At 40.7% G+C, this 23618-nt stretch overlaps 1 protein-coding gene across 1 annotated transcript in view; it reads right to left on the bottom strand.

The window, feature by feature from the left end:
* LOC128733066 (G1/S-specific cyclin-D2) overlaps positions 1-23618 on the bottom strand; it is a 142513-nt gene that overhangs the window by 50767 nt on the left and 68128 nt on the right. Inside the window, exon 3 of the mRNA XM_053826650.1 lies at positions 117-291. Coding sequence (XP_053682625.1) covers positions 117-291 — 175 coding nt within the window. The remainder of the gene's footprint in view (positions 1-116; positions 292-23618) is intronic.

The following is a 23618-nucleotide window of genomic DNA, read 5'->3' as shown; positions in this document are numbered from 1 at the left end:
AGGAGATAAAATCGCCGATGTTGATGTTGCCAGGCGGGCCCTCTAATAACCGACGACGAGCCGCTTTTGGTTTGGATTATAATTGTTTGATGAAAATAGTTCGAATTTGCACTTACCTCTAGCTGCTAGGGAGATGAAAGCTTGTGCGTGCTTTCTCACTTTCTCTGTTGTAATATCGTGACACTTTTTGTTCTCGATGGGTAGCCGGCAGAGCAGCAGCTCGAGGAAATCCAGCGGTGTCACCGTCGATACGTCCCATTTTAACCGACTTAGAACTAGAAGTTCCCATCCCTGAAAGCGAACGAAAAAATGTACGTGTTAAGTGATCTTTCATGTCGAAGTTTTCTTGTCTGATGATCGATTGACGATCGGCAGATCAATTAAAGTTAACCGACCTTACTGCTAATGGCCAAAAACTAATGGCACGCGACACTCGTTAGTACACGTCACGCAACTTATATCTATTAATACCTACATAATTGTCGCTATCTCGCACATGGCGGTAGTTGTATGCGCAATCGGTCAACGAACTGTCCGAGTAGGAGGTGTGATGGTAGCCGTGTAACGGTCCGGTAGTTCGTGAGTGCAAAAAAAAACTTTTTACAAATACTTATAGACTATTTCTAGTAACCGGAACAATCAGTTCTTATTTGTTTTTCGTTTCTCAAATAAGAACTTCGCACGAGTCAACTTCATACTTCAAACACGCTAGCAAAGCTTTATTTAGCCGACACCGACTTGCGGTTTGCTTTCTTCTCGACAGAGGCATGGCCAGTTATCTATTAATGAATACGACACCATTTTTTTCTTGTTTCGAGTACATTCCGCTCCTCTATATGCACCGTGCTTCGCTTAACATTTAAAATTATTAATAACATAATGTTCTCCTCACCACAAACAAGAAGCCGCATGGCTACGAAACAAATGAGAACACGTCGGCGTGGATCTTTAAAAAATTGACCCAATTTCCTCCGCCGAGCGCGAGCCGATCTTAAGTATCTTTTCTAGTGTGCGTGCTATCTTATCTAATCTGCAGTATCAGCATACGGGCAGGCAGTTAGTGTGGTATTATTTTAAAGAGCACAGCACGTAACGTCAACCGCAGCCGGTACTGTCACCTTGCCGAATTGAATAAGACTGGAGAAAGTAGTGAAGATTTTTTTTTCTGTCATTCAGTCCGTTTCAAAATGAATCAAATAATTGTACAAATGGGGTTTTCAGTCGCACAGAACATTGTTTGCTTAAATGTACCCCCTACTGTTCAAAGCCCATCGGCGAGTTGCTCTGTTCGGATAAACGTTGGATATTCACAATTTGGTTTGTTAAAACCAAATGCTATCCACTTTTTCGCGTACGCAATGGCGGCTAGTGGGTAAAACCTTCGGAAAATATTAGCATACCTTTGGCAACTTTATTCGCATCAAGTTGATATTTCCACCCTTCATTGTTGTAGAACTATCAAGCTTACGTGAGTGGAGTTGCCAAAAGCACATAAACATTTTCGAAAAGTGTGCCCACTAGTCGCCATGAGGTGCGCGAAAAGGTGGATACTATTCCCGGACGGGCAAGTTTTCAGTACCGAAGATTTCCCTACGACACCAGTTTTGTACTTATCTAATCAATTAAAACTGATAATTGCACGGTCCCTAGTAACCACAATATAAAAATTAGCACTGTTTGTATTCTCTTAGGATTGGGATTGGGACCCAATCTTACAAGATACCGACCACTGGAAAAACTGGTCAGAAGGAAATGCCTTAAATTTGATTGCCTATCAAAATATAATACAAATATGTATAACGATGGATAAGCATTAAAGGGTGTTACAATCAAAATTTGCTACACTTAAACTTGACGTGTTCCTCTTATTCGTGCATTTTTAAAGCTGGACACCCCTCGTTTTGCACGTGAATGATACCTATGTTTTGATTTTGACATTTTGACCTAATTTTGCTTGCGCTCTGCGAAAGTCTGAACTATGTACGCACGGAGGGTTATCAAAATCATTGAAACTGGCCAAATTATCTGTCACCAACGAAATAAACATGTTCGTGGAACGTTTGTCGGCCGCCAGCAAAGCAGGATCGCAAAATCAAAAGCCGAAGGCCGCAGCTACGAGAAAAATAGAGAGGTTTTCACCCCGAGCAGCACCCCAACGTTTCCGTCCGAGATGTCACAAACAAGCTGGGAATGTTGACTTATAAGAAGGCTTTGGTGCCAACCAAATTGCGACAACCCGAAGAGGAAAAGTGGCGGACATTTTCAGGTATATGAAAATCTTGTTCGGCAAGCTCAAAGCGCATTTTCATTACAACCGGCACCCACTTGCTTCTATTTTGGGCCTAAGCTTTGTTCTCCATATTCTGAGGGAAAAACTATTTCGTAAAAAAATAATACTCCTTTGGCTGTTAATGAAATAAATTGGTAATAAATTATTCGTTAGTTCGAGACACGTCAAAGTAGAGAGCGCCTAACTAATAGTAATAGTAGTTGTTACTCCCCGTTCTTTCACTTCTAGTAAAAAGGCATAACAATACTTCTGACCACCTTTTCGGTTCAAATACTCCCATGTGAAATGCTAAAAGAGTAAAAATGATGCAGTATACTCTCACAGATCAGGCCAAGTCTGGTGAATACGTCGGGCAGGGAACAACTTCTCAGCCACTGATCTGCAAATAATTTTTGACGGGTACAGCAACACATACAGATTTGCGCCGCTTAGTTGAAAATTCCGATAGTTTTTCAATCAATACTCGCTTCAAACGGATCAATTGTCATCAATCCCGGTCCCGAAATCACCAAACACGGAGCTTTACCGTGGTCTTCAGTACACAGATACACATTCCTTGCCAGATCATGGTCTTCTTTGCGAATTTATCCGCAAACACAAACTTATAATTGCCTGACAGATCGCCACACCGAGTTGTAATGTAAACTTTTTGACTGGAAAGTGGTTTGAAGCCAATTTTCACGTAAGTGTCGTCGTCCATCAAAATACATCCGTTAAATTTCGTCAAAACTTGCTCGTACAATTGCCTAGCACACTTCTTGGCTACCATATGCTGCTTCAAGTGCCGATTCGGATGTTTACTGGCACTATAGCCTTTCGAGCGAGAATATTCTGCGTGGTATGATAGCTGAGATATCGTACCTTCTAGCCATATCCCGGATGACAGGACCTCAATATCTTTCTCCTCAGCTCTCGGTCCCTAGTTTCGGTTTATTTGAAAGGTCTTTGTTGCTTTTCCTAGTTACCTAGGATCTCCCACCCAAGTAGCAAGTAGCAACTGAATAACGACTGAAATTAATCATATTTCGGTTACCACAACAACTTTGTAACAACCGTGCTAGTAGAGTTATAAGCCTTCAGATTACACAGTGTTGTTTTTGGCAATTTTAACACTTTAGCCAACTTTGATCCAGACCACTTTAGTTTTTGCAGGTGTTTGTGCAAGATTTTTTACGTTGTTCGAGTTCCATTCTGTTCTGCTTCGCAACGTGGTGCAATATTTTGACGAAACGTGCACCAGTTGTTCTTTATAAAACATAAAAACAAAGTTATGGTGAATGGTTCCAGTTCCTACCACAATAGGCATGCCGGTGACGCACGAGGGGCGTCCAGATTAACTTTTAGTCAGACTTTAGTTACTGAAAAAATTTAATATTCTCCATGGCAAACTTTATAGTTTAGTAAAGCTAATCTTTCTAGCGAATCAAATTAACGCACGAAAAGGATCAATTCCTGAGGCTAAGTTTGAGTCCGATATGACCTTGTGCTGTTGCTGCTGAAAAATAAATAAAAGATCACCACCGCTGTCTTCGATCTACCTGAGCAATGAACCGGCGATCCCGAATTCAATCATACACGAGAGGACCATTCATCATCGACGTTATGCGTCACATCGGCAGGGGATGAAATAGAAAAAGATCCGTTCGGGCTGAAAGAAATCCTCTGTTCGGAATTTGAATAGCCGGCCGCGGTGCGCGGTATGAACCGCGACGGTAGGTTTCGAAAACGTGTTAGCGACTTATTGTAGGATTCTCAACGCAGAAGAGAAGGGAACCCTCCCGGGTGGGAGCAGGACGGCAGGAGGCTCTTTTTGGCCAATAATTCATAAGGTTGTTTTTACGTTTTCAACATTTGTTATAATTATGCGGCGCGCAAGGCCTATCCTTTTGCTGGCAAATGCCGCTGGATCGGTCGTTTGCACTTGGTAGGTACGCCGAACGAACGTATTGTGTTCGTGGTGAGAAGACAGGGGCAATCGCGAAGGAATTCGTTCGGTATCCACCCGGGGTCTCGATCTCGAGGAGGCACGGTTTGGACCGGCGTGCTTTCGCGAATCACGCCGGTATTGTCGTGGCTCAATTGTGGTATCTTTTCCACAGCGTTGTTGGCTGTGGAAGCTGAAGCCGAATGGTTTGCAAGTTTTGATGATTGTTTTCGAATACAATTTGGCTAATATCTCAAAATTTTGAGTTTCGAACATTAAGCCGAATGGAACAACAATTCCTAGAGCAGCTGTTATCTCACCTCGTGCGGTTGCTTAGAAGGAATAAAAAAGAACATTATCTCCAATGGCCTCGATTTGCTAGCTGTGCAGGGATTGTGCACACACACAGATTCATTTTTTACACGTGCACAATAGTAGAGGTGCTCTAAGTTTGCACTCATTTTTTCGTCAATTGTCTAGATAGAGCATATTTCGCAAAATGTGGAAAATGTGCATGCAGTCGGTTGTTGTTATCAGTAATAGCAGTGTTTCGTTTAGGTGCCCTATGTGCATGGCGCCAGCACGAGTACGGCCGTGTGTGTATTTATACCAGGGGCTCTACAATGTTGCATTGCGTAAAACTACAGCTCCCCAGCTCCAGCGTGACAAATGCGTCATGCATCGATGAACTTATATCGCTGGCAGGTGACTGGAAAGCTTTTAGAAGCACACCATTATTTGGACTTTAAAATCATTTCAATCCCAGAGGTTGAGTAAGACGTAATTGGAGTTATTAAAAGCTCTACTAAGAGCCTAATAATGATATCCTGTTTATCACTGCTGAGATCTTCTCGCTAGAAATCAATCTGCAGCTTCACAGGATCATCTGCCGTACATTCCGATGGAATAAAATTGAAATATCATCCGCTCCCTAACAGCCAATCGAAATGATTTCAATTCTCCTAATACGTATCAACCGAACAAACTATGTTGCGGCAAGGGACCATACAAGATCACAATGTAAAGTCGCAAGTCACCTATCGGTAATCTCCGACAGACAAATGCTTCTCTCTGTGTTCCGCACAGGATGGTGCTCCATCAAAGTTTTGACTGCTTTTTGAAAAGAACAAAGTTGCGTGTACGCATTGTTCGGATCGAAACATAATAATTTTCATATTTTGTAAAAGCTGATTGACTGTACAATTTACAGATAGCCGCACATAATGAGAAGCAATTCGGAACGGAGTTCGCAAAAGCACATGTAAAAATTTGGTAATTATGAAGTTGTCAATTTTACTAAATGGCAGAAACTCTTAATCGTTTTTAGAGAGTCCCATATCAAAATTTACTACTCCAAATTTAATCGTGTACGGGAAGCCTACCATTTAGCCACTACAATAAACCTGAGCCGAACGGTTCGCCCCATTTAAAGTAATATTCTTCACGCTAGGCCCCAATAATGAAAGACTCGATTAATAATGCCTCATTTTCCGCCTGTCGAGCTCAATGCCGATGGCATTTTGCTTCCGTAGGGTCCCTTCCATAGTATAAAAACCCACTGCTGTCGCATTATGTTACTGCTGCCGCCCTTCTGCTTCCGCTCTAGAAAGCATAAATCTATTATCGTGCGTGACGCGTTCGGTGTACCTCGGCGCTGGACGCATTGTAATTACCGGTGGAGAACGACATAATTGGTTCGATAAATACCTTGATTATGCGTATAAGTTCGTGTCATTTACGTTGATTTAGGCTCTTTGAGCACAATTCGTCAGATGCTTAACAAATAATTGTCGATTAGCTGTCCATTACTTACAACACGAGCCAATTCGAACTCGTGTTTTTGGATATGATTAAAAGCTTGTCGATCAGCTTCCTTTATGTCAGACTGATTTATGTTCCTACCAGCGCAACCATATACTTCGTTTTAACGGCGGTGTTAATGACAAGTCCCAATCTCGCTGCTTCCCATTTGAAAGGCCCTAAGGCTTCTTCCACTGCTCTACGATTGATTCCGAGATTATCGACGTCTCCAGCAAAACCAAGAAGCATGTGCGATTTCGTAATGATTACTCCCATTCCTTTCCAGGTTTGCTCTTCGTATTGCACCTTCCAAGGCAATGTTAAGCAGCAGGTTCGAGACTGCATCGCCTTACTACAGTCCATTAGTACAGTTCGACGTCATGAAAGCGGCTGAAGTCTCGGCCGCTATTCTGACGCATGGTTTCGACTCATCCACCATCGCACGAATCAACGTAGTTAGTTTCATCGAAATACCATGTTACCGAGCATTATCTGCCACAGCTCATTTCGTATAAATGAATCGTATGCTACCTTAAAGCACACAAACAGATGATAATTCTACAAGTTGTACTACCGGAACTTACAGAACACGATACGGGAGAGCACCTTATAGGCATAATTTAGCAATGTAATGCCTCGATAGTTTTTACACTCGAGTCGATGTCCTTTTTTAAAAATTGGGTAAATGAGGCCATTCAAATGTTCCTCCGGCATCTTTTCTTTTTCCCAGATCCGGTGCTTCGTACAGCCACTCGCTCCCCGCTTTTAGAAGGGATACCGTCGTTCCCAGTACCCTTAACGTTTTTTAGCTCACTGATTGCCTTCTTGGTTGATAGTTCCTGTGTTGGTAGCTCCACAGCTTGGCCATCGCTCGCTGACAATTCTTATCCTGTTCCTGCTAATCTCCGTGTTTACCTCGCCATCCAACAGCGTCTGGAAGTGCACCTTTCACTTGGCCGCTACCGGCGTGTGATCAGTAAGTACGTTGCCAGTACCATCATCGCACATCACATGGCAAAATTCCTGCACCTCATTGTTTTGCAAAAACTCCGTGTGTCATTGCTGGCGAATCTCTCCTCCGTCCCGGCAAGTGCGTGCTCGTCGTACTCCCGGTTTTTTGGCGGGTTCTTTTTTTCGCTGCTCGAATCTCTTTGTACCTTTCTCTTTTCTGACGTGCCGCAGTGAGCACGCGACTCCTAGCCTGGTTCTTCTCATCTGTCACTCTCTGGCATTCTGGCACTTATATCTTCTTCCCTTTCTTCCTGCTGTTCTGCGATTCGTTAATCAAGCTTTCTGGCGTATTCCGCTGCCATGCCATCTGCCTCAACCGCTGGGTGTTGATACGTAGCCCCTTCTCAGTGCGTGCCTTCGTCGCGTTCGACAATGTTGTGCGAATATTACACACGACGAGATAGTAGTCAGAGTCAATATTTGGTCTGATCTGAGAGCTAGTCTCCATTTGGATGCATCCAGGCGTGTTTCCGAATATTCAGACGTGGAAAGTAGGTGCTACAGATGACCGTTCCTCCGGCTGCGGCGAAATTTATGAGCCTCAGCTCGTTATCATTGGTCGACAGATGAAGGCTATGTCTTCCAATGATAGGAGGGAAGAATTCCTCCTTCCTTCCCTCCCTCCTGTTTTGAACACTCTCCGTAGGTCCACTTTGAGCATAGGCCCTTTCGAGCCTGTCGAAGAAATCGTCCTCAGCATCATTGGATTTAACATTTGTCGGTCCGTATACGTTGATTAGACTGTAGTTGAAGAATTTGCCCTTAATTCTCAACACACATATACGCTCATCTACGGAACTCCATCGAATAACTTGCAGTTGCTTCTGCTTTACCAACACTACGAAATCGACTCCATGTTCTGCCTTTCGATCGTCACTGTAGTAGATGTGGTACATGAAAGTAGTACCAGCAATAGAGTCTACTGCACAGAGCCCTCTTTCTCCGGAATTTGGCCACCGAACTTCCTGAATAGCAGCGATCTTCATTCCATTTACCAATAGGCAAATCTGCTCCAATGGAGTTTACTATCTAACTCATAAAGCGTCGTAACATAAAGACACATTTAGACCGTAACACTCGTTGTGATAAATAAAATCTAATCCTGGCGTAACTCGGTTGAACGAATGCTGTAGACCAGAGACGGCGCTGTTAGTAGTTGGTCCGGCGAAAGGCTAGTTTAGTAAGGATAGTCTCCGCAGTGATCTCGTTGGTGCATTCTGGTTGATTTGACGAAGAAAGGTAGGACAGTCGCTGTTGGATGTCAAGATATCCGTTACAACAATGGCGCATGCTGTTTCTCGGCGAAGTTCGAGAGTATCGATTCGGATGAGTTGACAACGAGTATTCCTCATAGGTAGATAGCGTTGTAGTAGTGAGGGATCAATACTACGGAACAGTATTTTAGAGAAGCTTGGACCAGTGACCCGTAGTGCGCTACATTCAATGCCGTTAAAGTCTCGTGTCATTCGCATAATCAAGCCAAGTTATCTATTGACTTTGGCAACAAAGAATAAAACGTGTTGCTTGAAAGTTAGCTTAACATCAAGTAACACACCGAGATCCTTGGCTTGTTCCACTCGTTTAAGTGGAATTCCTTTGAGATTGTAGTCGAAGTGTATCGGTTGATTTTTTCTCGTAAAGTTGATTACAGAACATTTGGTCGGATTTAGCGCAACCAGCTTGCAAAAACATTTAGCTGTTGTTGAAAAAACAAAGCATCGCCAGTGTTTTGGACGGCGTTAAACAATTTTTAATCATCCGCAAAAGCTAGACGTGAGCATTCTAACGAATGGATTACAAACAACCGTTTCAATTCAATATCTCATTGGGCTAATTTTCGACCCGTTGTTTTAGTTTTCGACCCTTGGGTGTTCTAATATTCGACCCAAGTACAAAGTAATGTATTTTCAAAGTCGAGGGTTGTTTAAATTGACGAATTTAATGCAAAAAAATAACTGCAACGTTTCTGTAATATCACATTGGTATTATATTTTTTAAAACTAAACCGTAAACCTTTTTTGTAGACTATTTCAATTACCCTTCTCCTTTGAAAGAATAGATGGAAAATGTATGAATTATGAAATGCAATCCCGGAAAACGCCTGAAATCATACAATTACTTTCGGGTCTGGTTAGTTTCCACTTCAATGGCTTTTGAACGAGGTCGAAAAATGAAACAAGCGTCTTTGAAAGCATAAAGCAGGCTTTTTCGACCGGTCGAAATCTAGAACTCAAACAATTTCGCGTTTCAAACACTGCCAAAAAACACTTGAACTCCAGTCCCAGTTTAAAAAACTTGATTATTTGGACGTACAGACTCAAATTATGGTGGGGTATTGCAAAATTTCTAGCTAAATAACAACCTTGACAATATCCCACATAATAGCTTTTCTCTACCTTTTTCTTAGGAATCTATTTGATGAATGTTTCAGCAGTGGTGCGAAAACTAGCACGGGGTCGAAAACTAGATCCCTTACCCTAACTTTCGTCGTCCAAACCAAGGCATTTTCCGGAATATTTTTTTATCAACCAGCAGCATTGAGATATCATCGTCGAAATCTGTCCCTCAGTGCATTCCGGGGCTCCTGTCTTCTTTTGGCACTTTATTCCAACTCTTTTTAATATGTTGCAGCTGTACTGGTGGGAACAATGGAACTTTTTTGCGGCATCCCGCTGGCTCACGGAATCCTTGCTGTTGAAAGCACGAGAAAGAGAACATCCTTATTTGGCTATTCTTCCAGTGTCTTGCTTGCGGTCGTTGTTGGGGATATTAGGGGAGTCTATTTATCATATCCTAGATAAATAGTCGAAACCGCAACATTTGAGCTGTTTAAATGTTGTACCGTATACTTTTTGCGGAGATCTTTGTACAGTTCATAGAACTATATAACGCGCTCGCGAAATATTTTTTGTTTTGACACCATTTTGAGCCAAACTTGGCAAGCATAATCAAAACAAAAAATACTGGCAGAAGAGCAACATACATACTGTCATTTCTCTCTGAGCTCTTTTGTTGTACTTGATGGGAATGTTAAGGTATTATTACGACTTAAAATTATATCGCAATATAACAATATAACATGCAATAGCTGGAATACTTTACAAATAAAATTGTCAACAAGGAGCACTTGCATGTAAAATTGGATGAAATACCATCTGCTGTTATATAGAGACTGTAGCGCTGGGGCACATTGTTGTGCATGAATTTTTAACAGCGATTTTGGACCGCTTCTGTTTTGGGTCCACAACAAATCGGGCCCTGGATGATAGAGTATTCATAAGCTGTAGTTTAGGTGGCCCGTGTGTTAGTTTTAGCGGGTAAGGAGCGAGCTACGATTCTCACAACAAAAATATGGCGTCCTGTCAGAGGCCTGGCCTTGGTTATAGACGAAATAAGACGCTCATTGTATTAGATTTGGTGCATGAGGTGCCCCCTTTCCAATTTAGGGTGACCAAAATTGTCAAAATAGGTAAAAAATTGTCGGTTTTGCCAAAATTTCTCTCTCTAACAATGCGTTACTTTAGAACGACTAAACAAATTTCAATGATTTCAATTATTATCAATAGAAGTAATATGAACCAACTAATAAAGCGTTAACAAATAGTTAAATCACAGACAAATAGATGAAACACTCAAATAAATTCCATCGTCTACACTCTTAAATGATTCTACCCGTAAATAGGTCGGATTTAGTTAAAGCTAGGTTGAAACTACTCAAAATGCCCTTGAAGTGTACAAACTCAAATTTTGGGTAAAAAATTCAGCCAATTTTGGCTACTTGCTACCGATAATAGAATTATTCTCTATAACAAATAACGCACTTTCAAGTTCCTACTACCAATTTCTTTGATGAAAAACTACTCAAAATCTGAGTTTGTACACTTTAAGGACATTTTGAGTAGCTTCAACCTAGCTTTAGCTAAATCCGACCAATTTACGGGTAGAATCATTTAAGAGTGTATGTAGAAATCACTCATTTTTCAAAAAAGCATGTTTAGCAACATGGCCATACTGCAGCGCTCGAGTGCTGCTTCGAGTTTTCACCGTACAAAATCGTACAAAAGTAAAAACCCTACAGTATAAAGCCCTACAAATACGATGTACTCCACAACATGCATAACAGAGGGCGCCAGTGTGTAAAATGTATAAGCCGATGGTTTTAGAAGGATTTTCTTCTATGTGTGTTATCAGTTCGTCAGTAGTGAAATTATGTTCCAAAGTCATGCGGATTTCTCTCTCAAATGACAAATAAGGCGACATAACAAACGGTTCTTTTTCATTAGTAGGTGGATTAAAGTGGGTTTTTGACGTAGGACTACATCTTACGGCAAGGCTTGGAATAGGGTGTCATTCCAAAAAATCGAAAAGTGCGGGCGTCACGAAAAATGAAAGATTTTGAGCGCTAATAGCTTAACGGTTTCCAGATCGATTTCAAACATTTTTACGCCAATCGATCGGAAAATCTTCTACGCATCCACATTCCACACCAGTAATGAAACCTATTGATTCCAAAGTACGTACTATTGAAAAATTGTAAATAATGAAGCAGTATCCAACTGGAAATCATCGCTTCGTGATTGGTTGGAAGATTCTTTACGATGATTTAAACCTATACCAGTCTGATATCTGTGCTTGGGAAGTAAGCTAAAACAAGTGACAAAGTTTCTTCGTCTCAACAAGATTTCTTAACACCAGTATTAAACCTACAACATGTTGATGACTTTGCTTGGGAAATACGCCAGAAAAAGTGACAAAGCCCCCTCGTGCCAACAAATTTCTTTCGAACGCGATTAAACCTAGTCCAATTTGATGTCTGTGTTAGGGAAGAGTGCCAGAAAAAATGGCCAAAGTTAATTGTCTCAACAGATTGCACATTTTTTACGGCGAGACGTTTAAACCTAGGCGAATTTGATATCTGTGTTGAAAAAGTGCGCTGCAGCTGTAATGTTCGGTTATAATTTAATTCTGTGTGGATGCGCAAGTTTGCGTTGCATTGGAAGTGTAGTGAAAAGATGTGCTGTTGATAAAATGGGATTAAATTGGTAAAATCTCATCAACGTGGTGGAACGATTGGCAATAAAAACAATCTTTAATTTCTGTAAGGTAGCAGGAAAGCAATATTTAACAACAAAATTTAACAAAATCAAGAAACAATTTAACAAAATCAAGAACACAAACTATTGCTGTCCTGCTACCTTATTGAAACTAAAGATTGTTTTTATTACCCATAGTTCCCCACGTTGAAGAGATTTTACCAATTCAATCCTATTTTATCAACAGCACATCTTTTCACTACACTTCTAATGAAACGACTAGCATGCGTATTCATACAGAGTCATATTATAACCGAACACTACAGCTGTAGCACCTTTTTCCAACACAGATATCAAATTAGCCTAGGTTTAATCGTCTCGCAGTAAAGAATTTGCTATCTGTTGGGACGACGAATTTGTGTCATTTTTTCTGGCACACTTCCCTAACACAGACATCAAATTTGACTAGGTTTAATCGCGTTCGTAAGAAATCTGTTGGAACTAGGGGGCTTTGTCACTCTTTCTGATGTACTTCCCAAGCAAGGACATCAAAATGGTCTAGGTTTAATCGCGATGTTAAGCAATCTTGTTGAAACGAGGGAACTTGGTCACTTGTTTTGGCTTACTTCCCAAGCACAGATGTCAAATTGGTATAGGTTTAGATCACCGTGAAGAATCTTTCAACCAATCACGAAGCGAGAATTCTGGTAAAACATTGGTTCATTTATTTCAACTTTTCAATAGTCCAACATCAAGAATCCATACTTTTCTTCATTTGGGTCAATTCTTAGAAGATTTTCCGATCGATTGGTGTAAGAATATTGAAAATCGATCGGAAAACCGCTGAGCTATTAGCGCTCAAAACCTTTCATTTTTCGTGACGCTCGCATTTTTCGATTTTTTTGAATGACACCCTATCTCAAAACTTGCCGTAAGACGTAGTCCTACGTCAAAAAAATTGGGTTCCTTGTATAATCTACATTAGTCGCAAAGCATATATCAATTTTTGAATGCATTTTGTCTCTTAGAACCAATTTTTAATCTACGAAAACTCACGGCAATCTAGTGTTTAATTCACCATTGACAGAGGAATGCGATTGCTATAAATAAAGCTGCCCCGACACAGACATCAGACCTTACTTAAGTTTTGTGGGCAGATTTATTCTAAAAATGTTGAAAAATTTGTATGAGTTTTCGATTTCCATTCATGTAGCTGGTATATTGAATAATTTTAACCAAAGCTAACGTTTCCAGGAAAAGATTCAGTTTTGATAACATAAAAACGCACTCTTATTACAACAAAAAACAATTACAACAATTGCTGTTTGCCGTGTGCTACTCTACTATTGCTAACTCAGTATCTCAGAAATCATCCATCAACCATGGTCGGATCGGATAGTAATCAATTCGTCTCGGATAAAATGTTACGCCCTTTCGCTTGTCGCGACGTTGGATGAGCCACGAGAACCAGGAACGACGCGAGAACGTTTATTTTGGAATTCCTTTGTGAATGACTGTCAGCGGCTTGTCATATGATGATGGCGGTAACGGTGGTAGCGGCGGCAGCGAATTGCAATTTTTCTGTCTTAGAAAGTAATAACATTATACCTGGAATCGACGTCGTCGCGCTGGCTCAAAACAATCAAGACGACTGCGACGGTGCCGACGGACGGTGTGTCGAGGGTTCGTGTATTGTCATTTCCCTTTTATTTCCCCGCTGCAGTACCATTCTTCCCCGGCGGTCAAAAAGAGAGCCATAGTTTTGGTGTATAGTGATTCCAACCATGCAAAAAAATGTATGCGCGAGCGAGCAATCGGCTCGCGTATGAATTCATTTGTGCGCGGGTTTGTTTTTGCTGTTGTGTACATATTAAAAATAACAATGATATCGACATAAAATACTGGTTTTCCGATAGGACAGGGCTGAAGTCTGCGGGCGACACAAAGGTGGTCGCCATACTCTCGTGATTGAACATCGAGCCTCGCAGACTTTGGATTAACAATCGAACGGGTAAGAACAGTATTTGGTATGCCTAACACACGAATAATTTTGCCGAATCTGATCATGTTATTCTCGTTGCCCCTTGAGCCTCGAGACAGCAGACATAGACGGGGTCCCGACACTGAAGTCGACGTACGGCAAAGCATTCCTCAACGCCCCACCGAACGACGGAATGCATTTTTATCAGCAATGTGCAAACCGACAGAACCGAGACACTGGATTTTTTTTGCTGTTCGAAAATTGATATTCGGTAATTTTATGCCTTTATCGCATGTTATTATTCGGAGGAAAGCAAGGTAGCAATGGACGGAAAAATACCGACGCAATCGTACGTGTTGCAATTTTCAACGTATCCAAAAACCAAGACCGTCCAAAGTGTACAATGACCGGAATGGAATCGTCGATCTGCACAATTGCATTGCTTAATAGAGGAACGATTTTACTGTGGAACTAGCTGGACCAAAATATTCTAAAGGCTCTCAGGATTCCAAAAAATAACAGCAAGCGACCTTGGCCTTGACCACGATCACTGACATTCGTTCTTGCAAACGTTCTGGAATCCGGTTCTTGTCCGGCTGATCTGCTGTTTGGTTGATCTGTATCAGCACTCTCTAGCAGCTGTAACGTGTTAGTTCTTCCCTCCTCAAGTCCCAGCAGCACGAGCGGCCGTCAATCATGCTCCATAAAACCACTACAGCTCCAACAGTTCATCTAGTCGTTGTCGTTGTCGACGACGTTGCGATTAGTCACGATCACGATCTATGCTTTCCCGCTCACTCCTGTCGGTTTGCAGCATAGCCGAAATTCCGCCTCATTTAGCATATATGCGCAAGCTAATCCTTGTTGGGTTTGATCGCCACAACGTCCCACCAGACCAGCCTCTGTCTAGTGCCGTAAGCCACTACTGCGGTAATCTCAAGCTGGTAGGATCTCGCTTATTTTTATTAATCTCTTCATTCTCGTTCGCGTCCGCACACACTCGCGCGCACCCGCCGACAATCTCGCGACTCTTGCTTAATCATAGGATTTTTATGAATGAAACATTAATTCATCGCTTAGCTTTTCTGTGCCTTCGTCGTTCCGCCTACCACCCCATTCACATGTGGAACAACGAAGGAGCCACTTGCTGATCACTTCACGAACCCTCGGCAATCGCACCGTTCCCAACCAGAGTCGATAGTGAATATGCGTAAGCACTTTCGGACCTAGCGAGAAGCCAACCATAGTCCGAAGCACGAAAGGCTCTTTAATTTTTTTTTGTGTCCGCGATCACTTTGTATTACTTAATTGTACGATTATTACTATTATTATCGAGTGCCCTCGATGCCGCTCTGACCTCCAACATCACCGTGTCCGATGGAGCACCGAAAACAGGATATTTTTTTTTTGCGTCGTCGCCGTCGTCGATCGATCCTGATCGATGATGCTCATCTGCTCGGTCGCTTTGATTGCGCAATTCCTGAGCAGATCTGCTGTCTTTCTTCGGGACCCTACCGGTTGTCGGTGCGGCGGCATAAGGGTCCCTCGCGGTCGGTGTACGGTGATGGCGCATTTTCGTTTCACTGCGTGAGCCCTCCGAACCGATCGTTCCGAATGGAATGTGCGTATTAGGAAGCTAATCTCCTTCTCGGCTTTTGTCTTTATTGATATTCAAAATGGATGGACCATTGTTGTTGCTGTTGTTGCTGCCGTTACACGATCTAGAATGTGGGAACCTGCGAGTGGGCAAATCTACGGCGGATGTGACTTGTTAATATTGGTGGCCCGTTCTCGGTAGGGTTGCCCGCTCAAGGTCATCACTCGGTTCGCTCGGAGCGATCTATAGCCGGTTAACAATCGGTCAATTCAAGTGGTACTTATCCAGCATGTACTGGGTACGGAATACAATTGCCGCCCGCCGCCGTGCCGGGGCTCGTACGTGATGATGATAACAATCACAGAATCCACCGAGTGCGCACCGAGAAAAGGTTGGCCAGCAAAACTTGGCAAAGAAAGTTTCGACGTTCGTAGCTGATTGCATCAAACTGATATGAATAACTTTTTTTTACAACAAAGTCAATAAGAAATTTTTTAATTATCAAATTGCATTGGAATCACTTTCGAATCGAAGTGCTCAGAATGCTCAATTATTTCCAATTTTTCAATAGTGCGCACTTAAAAATCAATAGTTTTCTTTATTGGTGTAAGTGCGTAGAAAATTTTCCGATAGATTGGAGCAAAAATATTTAACGTCGATCTGGAAACCGCCAAGCTACTAGCGCGCAAAATTTTTCATTTTTTCGTGACGCTCGCAATTTTTTATTTTTAAGAATGACACTCTATTCCAAACCTTGCAGTAAGACGTAGTCCTACGTCAAAAGACTTGAGTGAGCTGGTGAATTTAGTCTTATTTTAAGGCTAATTTGAATTATTATTTAATTTTAATTTTACCACCGATTTCAAGTTAAATTTCCAGCCCAATAGAGTTCCAGTTTCAATTCCAATTTAATGTCCCATTTTAAATCCGAATTCAAACCCAACTTGATACCCGTTTCAACAAGCCCACTTTAATGTCCCATTTTAGTGCAAATTCAAATCTAAATTAGATCTAATTTTATTCCAATTTTAACTGTTATTTGAAACCCAATTTCAAGTGAAGATTTCAAACCCAATTTCTAGTCCAATAAAATGTCCCTTTCTTAGTCAAATTTCGAGTCCAATTTTAGAACAATTTTGTCTCCGATTTCAAGTTTAACCCTCTAACGGGTAAGACCGTCTGTAGACGGCCTTCGCTTTTAGAGCTCTAGAGCCGCATACGAAATTTGTTTTTAATTAGCAATATCGAAAATGTGTTTTGTACAGATTTCTTGACATTTTGATACTAATATCATAACATTCTGACCATGCATTCAAAAGTTATCATCTTTCAAAAACAAAAATTCCGAAAAATTCCGAAAACAATTAATGCGCGAATTTTCCCTTTTTTACTTTTGTAGAAAAAGGACATCTAGAACAAATTGATTGACTTAAAAAGTTTTTCTATGAGTAAATTTCATGCATTATTTTAATTTTGTAATATAACTGAATTGAAAAATTATCTGGGCAGAGCGTTAGACATGAAAAAGAAAAAAGAGAAATTGGACCTTTTCTTACCTGGCGATCCTCCAGATAATTATTTTTGCATGAAAATCAGAACTTAAGGTTTTTTTGGTGTGTACTTTCATGATAAAATAGTCATTAGCTTGATCGCATCGTTTTTACGGTGTTGCCCGTTAGAGGGTTAATTTCAAGTACAATGGAACTCCTGGTTCAATTCCTATTTAATCTCCCATTTTAAGTCCGAATTCAAATCTAATTTAAATTCAATTTGATTTCAGTTTCAACAAGACCAATGTCCTATTTTAATTCAAATTCAAATCTAAACTGAATCCAATTTTATTCCAGTTTTAACTGTGATCTGAAATTCAATTTCAAGTGAAACTTCAACCCCAATTTAAAGTCCAACAAAATATCCCTTGCTTAGTCAAATTTCGAGTCCAATTTTATTGCAATTTTACCCTCGATTTCAAGTTCGATTTCAAGTCCAATGTCCCATTTTCAAACCAATTTCATGTTTTATTTAAATTCAACTACGATCTCAATGTCATTTTCAAGTCCAATTTAATATGCAATTTTAAGACCAATATCATTTTTGCCTCGGATTTCAAGCTCAATTTCGACTTTAAGTCTAATTAAGTTTCAATTTAAATTCCAATTTAATGTTCCATTTTAAGCCCGAATTTCAATGTAATTTGATTCCAGTTTCAAATGCGATTCGAAATCCAATTTTTGACGAAATTCCAAATACAGTTTTGAATCCAGTGTTGCAAACAACAACAACATACCGGGGATTTCTTCCGTTATTATAACAACAAAATCAGTTACAGAGATGTACAAAGATATTATAATTATCCTGCGAATTAAATACATAGTAGGTTTACTTATTTTAATTTGTTCAATAGTGATGGACTACAGCTATAAGTGAAGAGAATATCGGTATTGTGATGTGCCTTATGTGTGTGTTTGACTCCTGCAATTTAGATCATCACTGTGATTTGTCTTGATGGTCTTTGTCTCACCCTTTCAATGGCCACCCTATTCCCCTTTCAGAAATAAAACAACTTGTACAACTGCTATCGTGCCAAATGCAAGAAAAACGCACCCCTTAACCCATTTGAACCTTTCTCTCCCCTTGCAAGAGACCGTCTCCCTCTTTTGTAAACCGTCCGGTGCTGCTTATTTTATACCAAAAAAAAAACACGTGTTTGCTAAACGACGTTTGAACTGCCCAGTTAGCTCCCCCTTTTGTCACGTAGCTCGGGCAAATCGAGCTTAGTAAATAAACCTAGCAACAACCGTTCTATCAGAGGAAATGTTACGAAACTCAGCACAAAATGAATTTGAATTTTCAACGCCGGTTTGCCGAAATTTCATAGTGAATAAAGCGTAGTTTGTCCTTCATTATCACAAGAGTTTTTAGACAGTTGTTTAATCGTATACGACAAAGAAATAACGTTCATATTCGAAAGCAATTTTTCAAACGTTTTATATGATTCGCACGACGCACAGTGGGACCATTCTTGAAAAAATCGGTCAAAAGTCTTTTCTCGCTTTTCCTGACGTTTTCGAGCTTAGGTATCTTAGGAGAAGTTTCATAAAAAAGTATTCTGCATCTAATGACATTTTCATATAATTGGATATTAAGGGGATAACAAATTTGAAAAAATTAATTTTTGTATCGAAACTAGATAGCAGGGACATGTGTTCGGCAAAGTTGTAGAACTTTGAATTTCATTAAACTTTGTCGAAGATACTAAGTATCAGCATCATATGGTTTGCGAGATATAATTGACTTTCTGTCGTGACACCCTTTAAATCAGTTTTTTTAAGTTTTTGTACACAAAACCTCATCTAACAGGTTCGACATGTTCTACAAACTTTTGGATACTATAAAAATACGTAACGTATTAGTATAAGTGTGCCAAAAAATTTTGGCCGGGTCTGGCCGGGCATTTTGATTATTTCAATTACATACACATATGCTGGTTTTAGGAGGTAATCAGAGTTTTATTAGTCGTACATGTTCATAATAATTTCACAGGACCTCGTCCACGTCTGTTTCGCTATCTGTTGCAGAATTATTTTCGTTCTAGGATTTTTGTAAAAGTTTGTATGCTGCTGGTAACAACCGCATTGATTTTTTTACTCTTTTTTTAATCTTTTGAAAACACTTTCGTTTGTCGATATTCTGTTCGGAAATCAGATTACTTAAATAATTACATACAATCATGATTCATTACTGTTAACATACCTTGAACATTTACGTGCACGCTTTTCTCTAAAACGTTTTATGTCTTTGGTACGGCACTCTTGCGGTTCTTCCGAAAGACGACCGCTGCATCTATTATTTCTTCTATTACCGTGAATTAACGACAATATCGACAAACGAAGATGTTTTCGAAGATGAAGATTGTTAATGACGTCGGATCCATTGATTTCAACTTTAGGAAGACCAACAGTAAAAAAATCAATGCGGTTGTTACCAGCAGTATACAAACTTCTACAAAAGTCCCAGAACGAAAATAATTCTGCAACAGATAGCGAAACAGACGTATACAAGGTCCTTTGAAATTATTATGAACATGTACGAATAATACAACTCTGATAACCTACTAAAACCAGCATATATGTATGTAATTCATAATTGAAATAATCAAAATGCCCGGCCAGACCAGGCCGAGATTTTTGGCACACTTTACTACTACTTTATTCTATGGCGGTTCAAGCGAAGCTAACTTTAGCTGCCAGTAGGTGCCTACCGTGAACCCCCGTTCGTTTGACCGTTTTTGATCTGAACACTTTTTAATTTGAACCTCGTTGGTTTGCACGACGTGCAAATTAAAAATGGTTCAAATGTCATCCTCAATATGACATCATTTGCTTATGCAGACAATGCACATAAACTCTATATGTTTGTAAGATCTAGCGTGTTTAATCTGTTTTACATTGCGTTTTCCAAACGATTATGGTAGAAATCCGATCGGGGAATGAAATATTCGCCGCTTGCAACTGCCAACTGAATCAAACCACCAAAACAATAACAAAGAATAGGGCAGCCAGTTCACACTAGTTCCAGTATATTTAGGGTTACCAGTTGTTCAAATAAAAAACTAACCCCGTTAGTTTGCATGAGGAATCGTTCAAATGAACGGGGGTCCACTGTATTTACGGAAGAAATTACTTGTAAAAACGGTAAACGGTGCTTCAAATTCATTTTTAAAGCAAATAAAGCAACATATGATATATACACCTTCTAGAAAGTTACGTATTTTGACAGTATCCAAAAGTTTGTAGAACATGTCGAACCTGTTAGATGAGGTTTTGGGTATAAAAACTTAAAAAACTGATTTTAAGGGGGTCACGACCGAAAGTCAATTATATCTCGCAAACCATATGATGCAGATACTTAGTATCTTCGACGAAGTTTCATAAAATTCAAAGTTCTACAACTTTGCCGAACACATGACCATACTATCTAGTTCCTATAAAAAATTAATTTTTTCAAATTTGTTATCCCCTTAATATCCAGTTATATGAAAATGTCATTAGATGCAGAATACTTTTTTATGAAACTTCTCCTAAGAAACCTAAGCTGTAAGCTCGACAACGTCAGGAAAAGCGAGTCCCACTGTGCGACGTCACGATCAAGGTTACGACAGCGTGGTGGTGTGGCTGTCAAACTCATGCCCCACTCATTGGCTTTGGTACTTTTGGTTCTGGTGCCTACTTAAAGGTTGATTCATTTTAAAACAAATGAAACTAGTTAGAAAGCTGTTAAACACAGCCTCTTAGCTATAATTTAACTAATATTAGCTGTTATTTTTGGTAAGCTGGCTTTTGACATTTTGACAATTTCACACCCCTGGGTTACGACAGAAACGCATTGAGCCTGCGTTGCCAGTTATAGCGAGAGAACATCCCGAACTGTGTTACCAATTTTACCAATTTTTCACCTTTGGAACGTTTGCAACAGTAACTGAACTGCCCTTAGAATCCAACGATCAAGTAAAAGCACAATATTCTACTCGGTGGAATCTCCCTCTTTTCTCAAACCCAATTGCACAACTGCAATCGGTTTAAACGCAAGAGAAACGCAACGCCTTTTACTTATTTAGATCTCGCCCCCCCTTGTTAGGGATTCCCCCCTAACAAGAGGGTGAAGTGACAGTGACAAAAAAGTCCGATTATTTATTTGGAAGACGCAAAAAATTTAATATGTATGATATTTCGAAACAAGAAATGCATTGGATGTTTAACGCCATTGTTCGAAATTGGATGTGTGCCGCCGTTGTGATACGCAAGATGGCCGTTTATAATTCAAGTTAATTTAGCAATTTTGCATGAAAACCTATACAATAAGGTCTTTTTTGGAATGGGAATATTGTCAAAATTAAAAACTCAACGGTTAACGCCATTTTGGAATCCAATATTACCCTAGCAATAGACATTTTTTTAGAATGAGGGTGACGGCTAGAAGTCGAAAACCGATGTTTGGCTTGACTTGACTACTCGATTGGACTGTCCGTCTTGAGTGCTCGGCTCAACTGTTTGACTCGATTGAACTGTTTTGCTCGACTGCTCAACCTGATTGCTTGACTTGACTGCTCTATTGGCTGCTGGACCTGACTGATCGACTGGAATGCTCGACTCAATTGCTCGTCTTAATTGCTGAACTTGACTACTCGACTAGACTGCTCGACTGATTGCTCGACTTGACTGCTTGACTTAAGTCGCACGACTCGTGTTCGTGCATTATCTGGGATAGCTGGCCTCGCACACCTGTATCTTGATTGGTTTGAAGCCAATAAAGATGGAATGCGTGTTTCGTCGTACTCGCGGTATTTCTGCAAGGTCCGTCGGGTTAAATATTTGGTATGTAATGGCGCGAATTCCCATGAAGCCTGCCTGGTATAATACTGGTCTAACAAGCTAGATGTCGAATGTTCGAATCTCGGTCTCTCCGAGAGGATGTTAAAATCTATAGTCAACTGTATAGCACTAGTAATTGTCCCGTACTCTAACAGTCGACTTGCTAAGTCTATCGGACAAAAATAAGAAGGTTCAAGTTTCAGAAATCTGAAATATCTGTTATCGTCATTTAATTTGTTTCAAAAGCACACAATTGAACTTTTCCGAGGATTTTTTTGTTTAAACTCAACGCCCTCGGTGGGGCTCCCATTCGTTCCTTCCATACGAAAGATTCACAGCGCCCAATTACGCAATTAAGGTGTTTTCTGTCGCAATGGCGCCCGTTTGAACTCGCATGGATACCACGGTTCCTGATTCAGCGAACGTTTCATCACGTATGTGCGTGCACTCTCACATTGGCACATCAAACAACTTGATGAGATTGGTTCCAACCTAAGCGTTAGCTCGTCCCATTGATGCCGAATATGGAATTCGGAGGCTGAAAAATGGAAACCAATTAATCATACTCTCGGAGGCGCTCGTTTGGCTGTACGTACTTAAAAGATTCGGCTCTTTGAATCGTTTGTGCCGGCATCCAAATGAACAATTATTCTCTCTCTCTCTCCCTCGGAAAAGAAGAAGCCGAAAAGAGGTGGAATATAAAAGATAAACGAGTCCTTCTGGAAGCAAGTGCCAATGCCACCGAGGATGACGATTAATAATTCCGTGGTGAAATCGTTCTGAATTCTTCTCTTGGACATTGCTTGTGCGCTTGGCAAACACCGAATGCAAGGCTACCAATTCTAATACGACATATCTGACATAACGGACACTTGGAAAGCATACACTGGCTTTATCAAACAATCAACAATACCGTGCGATTGTGTGCAGACTTTTTCAAGCCGGCATCTAATAGGTATAAGGACCATAGAACACACAAACCTCTAGCATTCCACAGACAGTTCCGTAGAAACGATCAGAAATGCAAACGTCGTCGGACGCGCACTTCTCATTGAAAATTTCTAGAAGAAATGCCAGTGCGCCTGCTGACATAGCTCCATCGAGAAGGACCGCCCAGCCGGTTCTTCAAGTGTTCTCACCTATGTGTGTTTACACCTTTTTACATCCTTTTGCTCACCTCTGCCTTTACCGTGGAATGCCCATCCTTATCGGTTCTCCCGTCCCGAAACCGAGCATGAAACGAACAAAGATCCTGCGTGTGTGGTTAAGCGTCGAGGATGTGTGCAAATGCAAACAGTACTTCATCCGCACGGCGGCAAGCTCGTTCCTCTGCGCCTATGTAAACGTCGAAGAAAAAACCTACGGAACGAATCGGTTCCCACATTCCTGTTCGCTGGTGTTGGGCTATTCTCAGGATTAAAACATTTCATTCATGATTTTCTCCGGTTCATCGTCGTCGTCGCCGCGGCATTGTTTTGTCGTCTGTGCGGTTTTCTTTACTGCCAAGCACGAAATCTTCAAACGTCAAAATCCTGACGCAATCTGAATGGACGAGCAAACGGAAGGAGTGATCTCATCTCGCTGCTTCTGCCGCGAGCTGCGTCTGCAACA

Source organism: Sabethes cyaneus, chromosome 1 (genome assembly GCF_943734655.1).
Source record: "Sabethes cyaneus chromosome 1, idSabCyanKW18_F2, whole genome shotgun sequence".
In the NCBI taxonomy this organism is placed as follows: Eukaryota; Metazoa; Arthropoda; class Insecta; order Diptera; family Culicidae; genus Sabethes; species Sabethes cyaneus.
The sequence above is the reverse complement of the archived record's forward strand: the minus strand, read 5'-3'. Positions and strand labels throughout refer to the sequence as shown.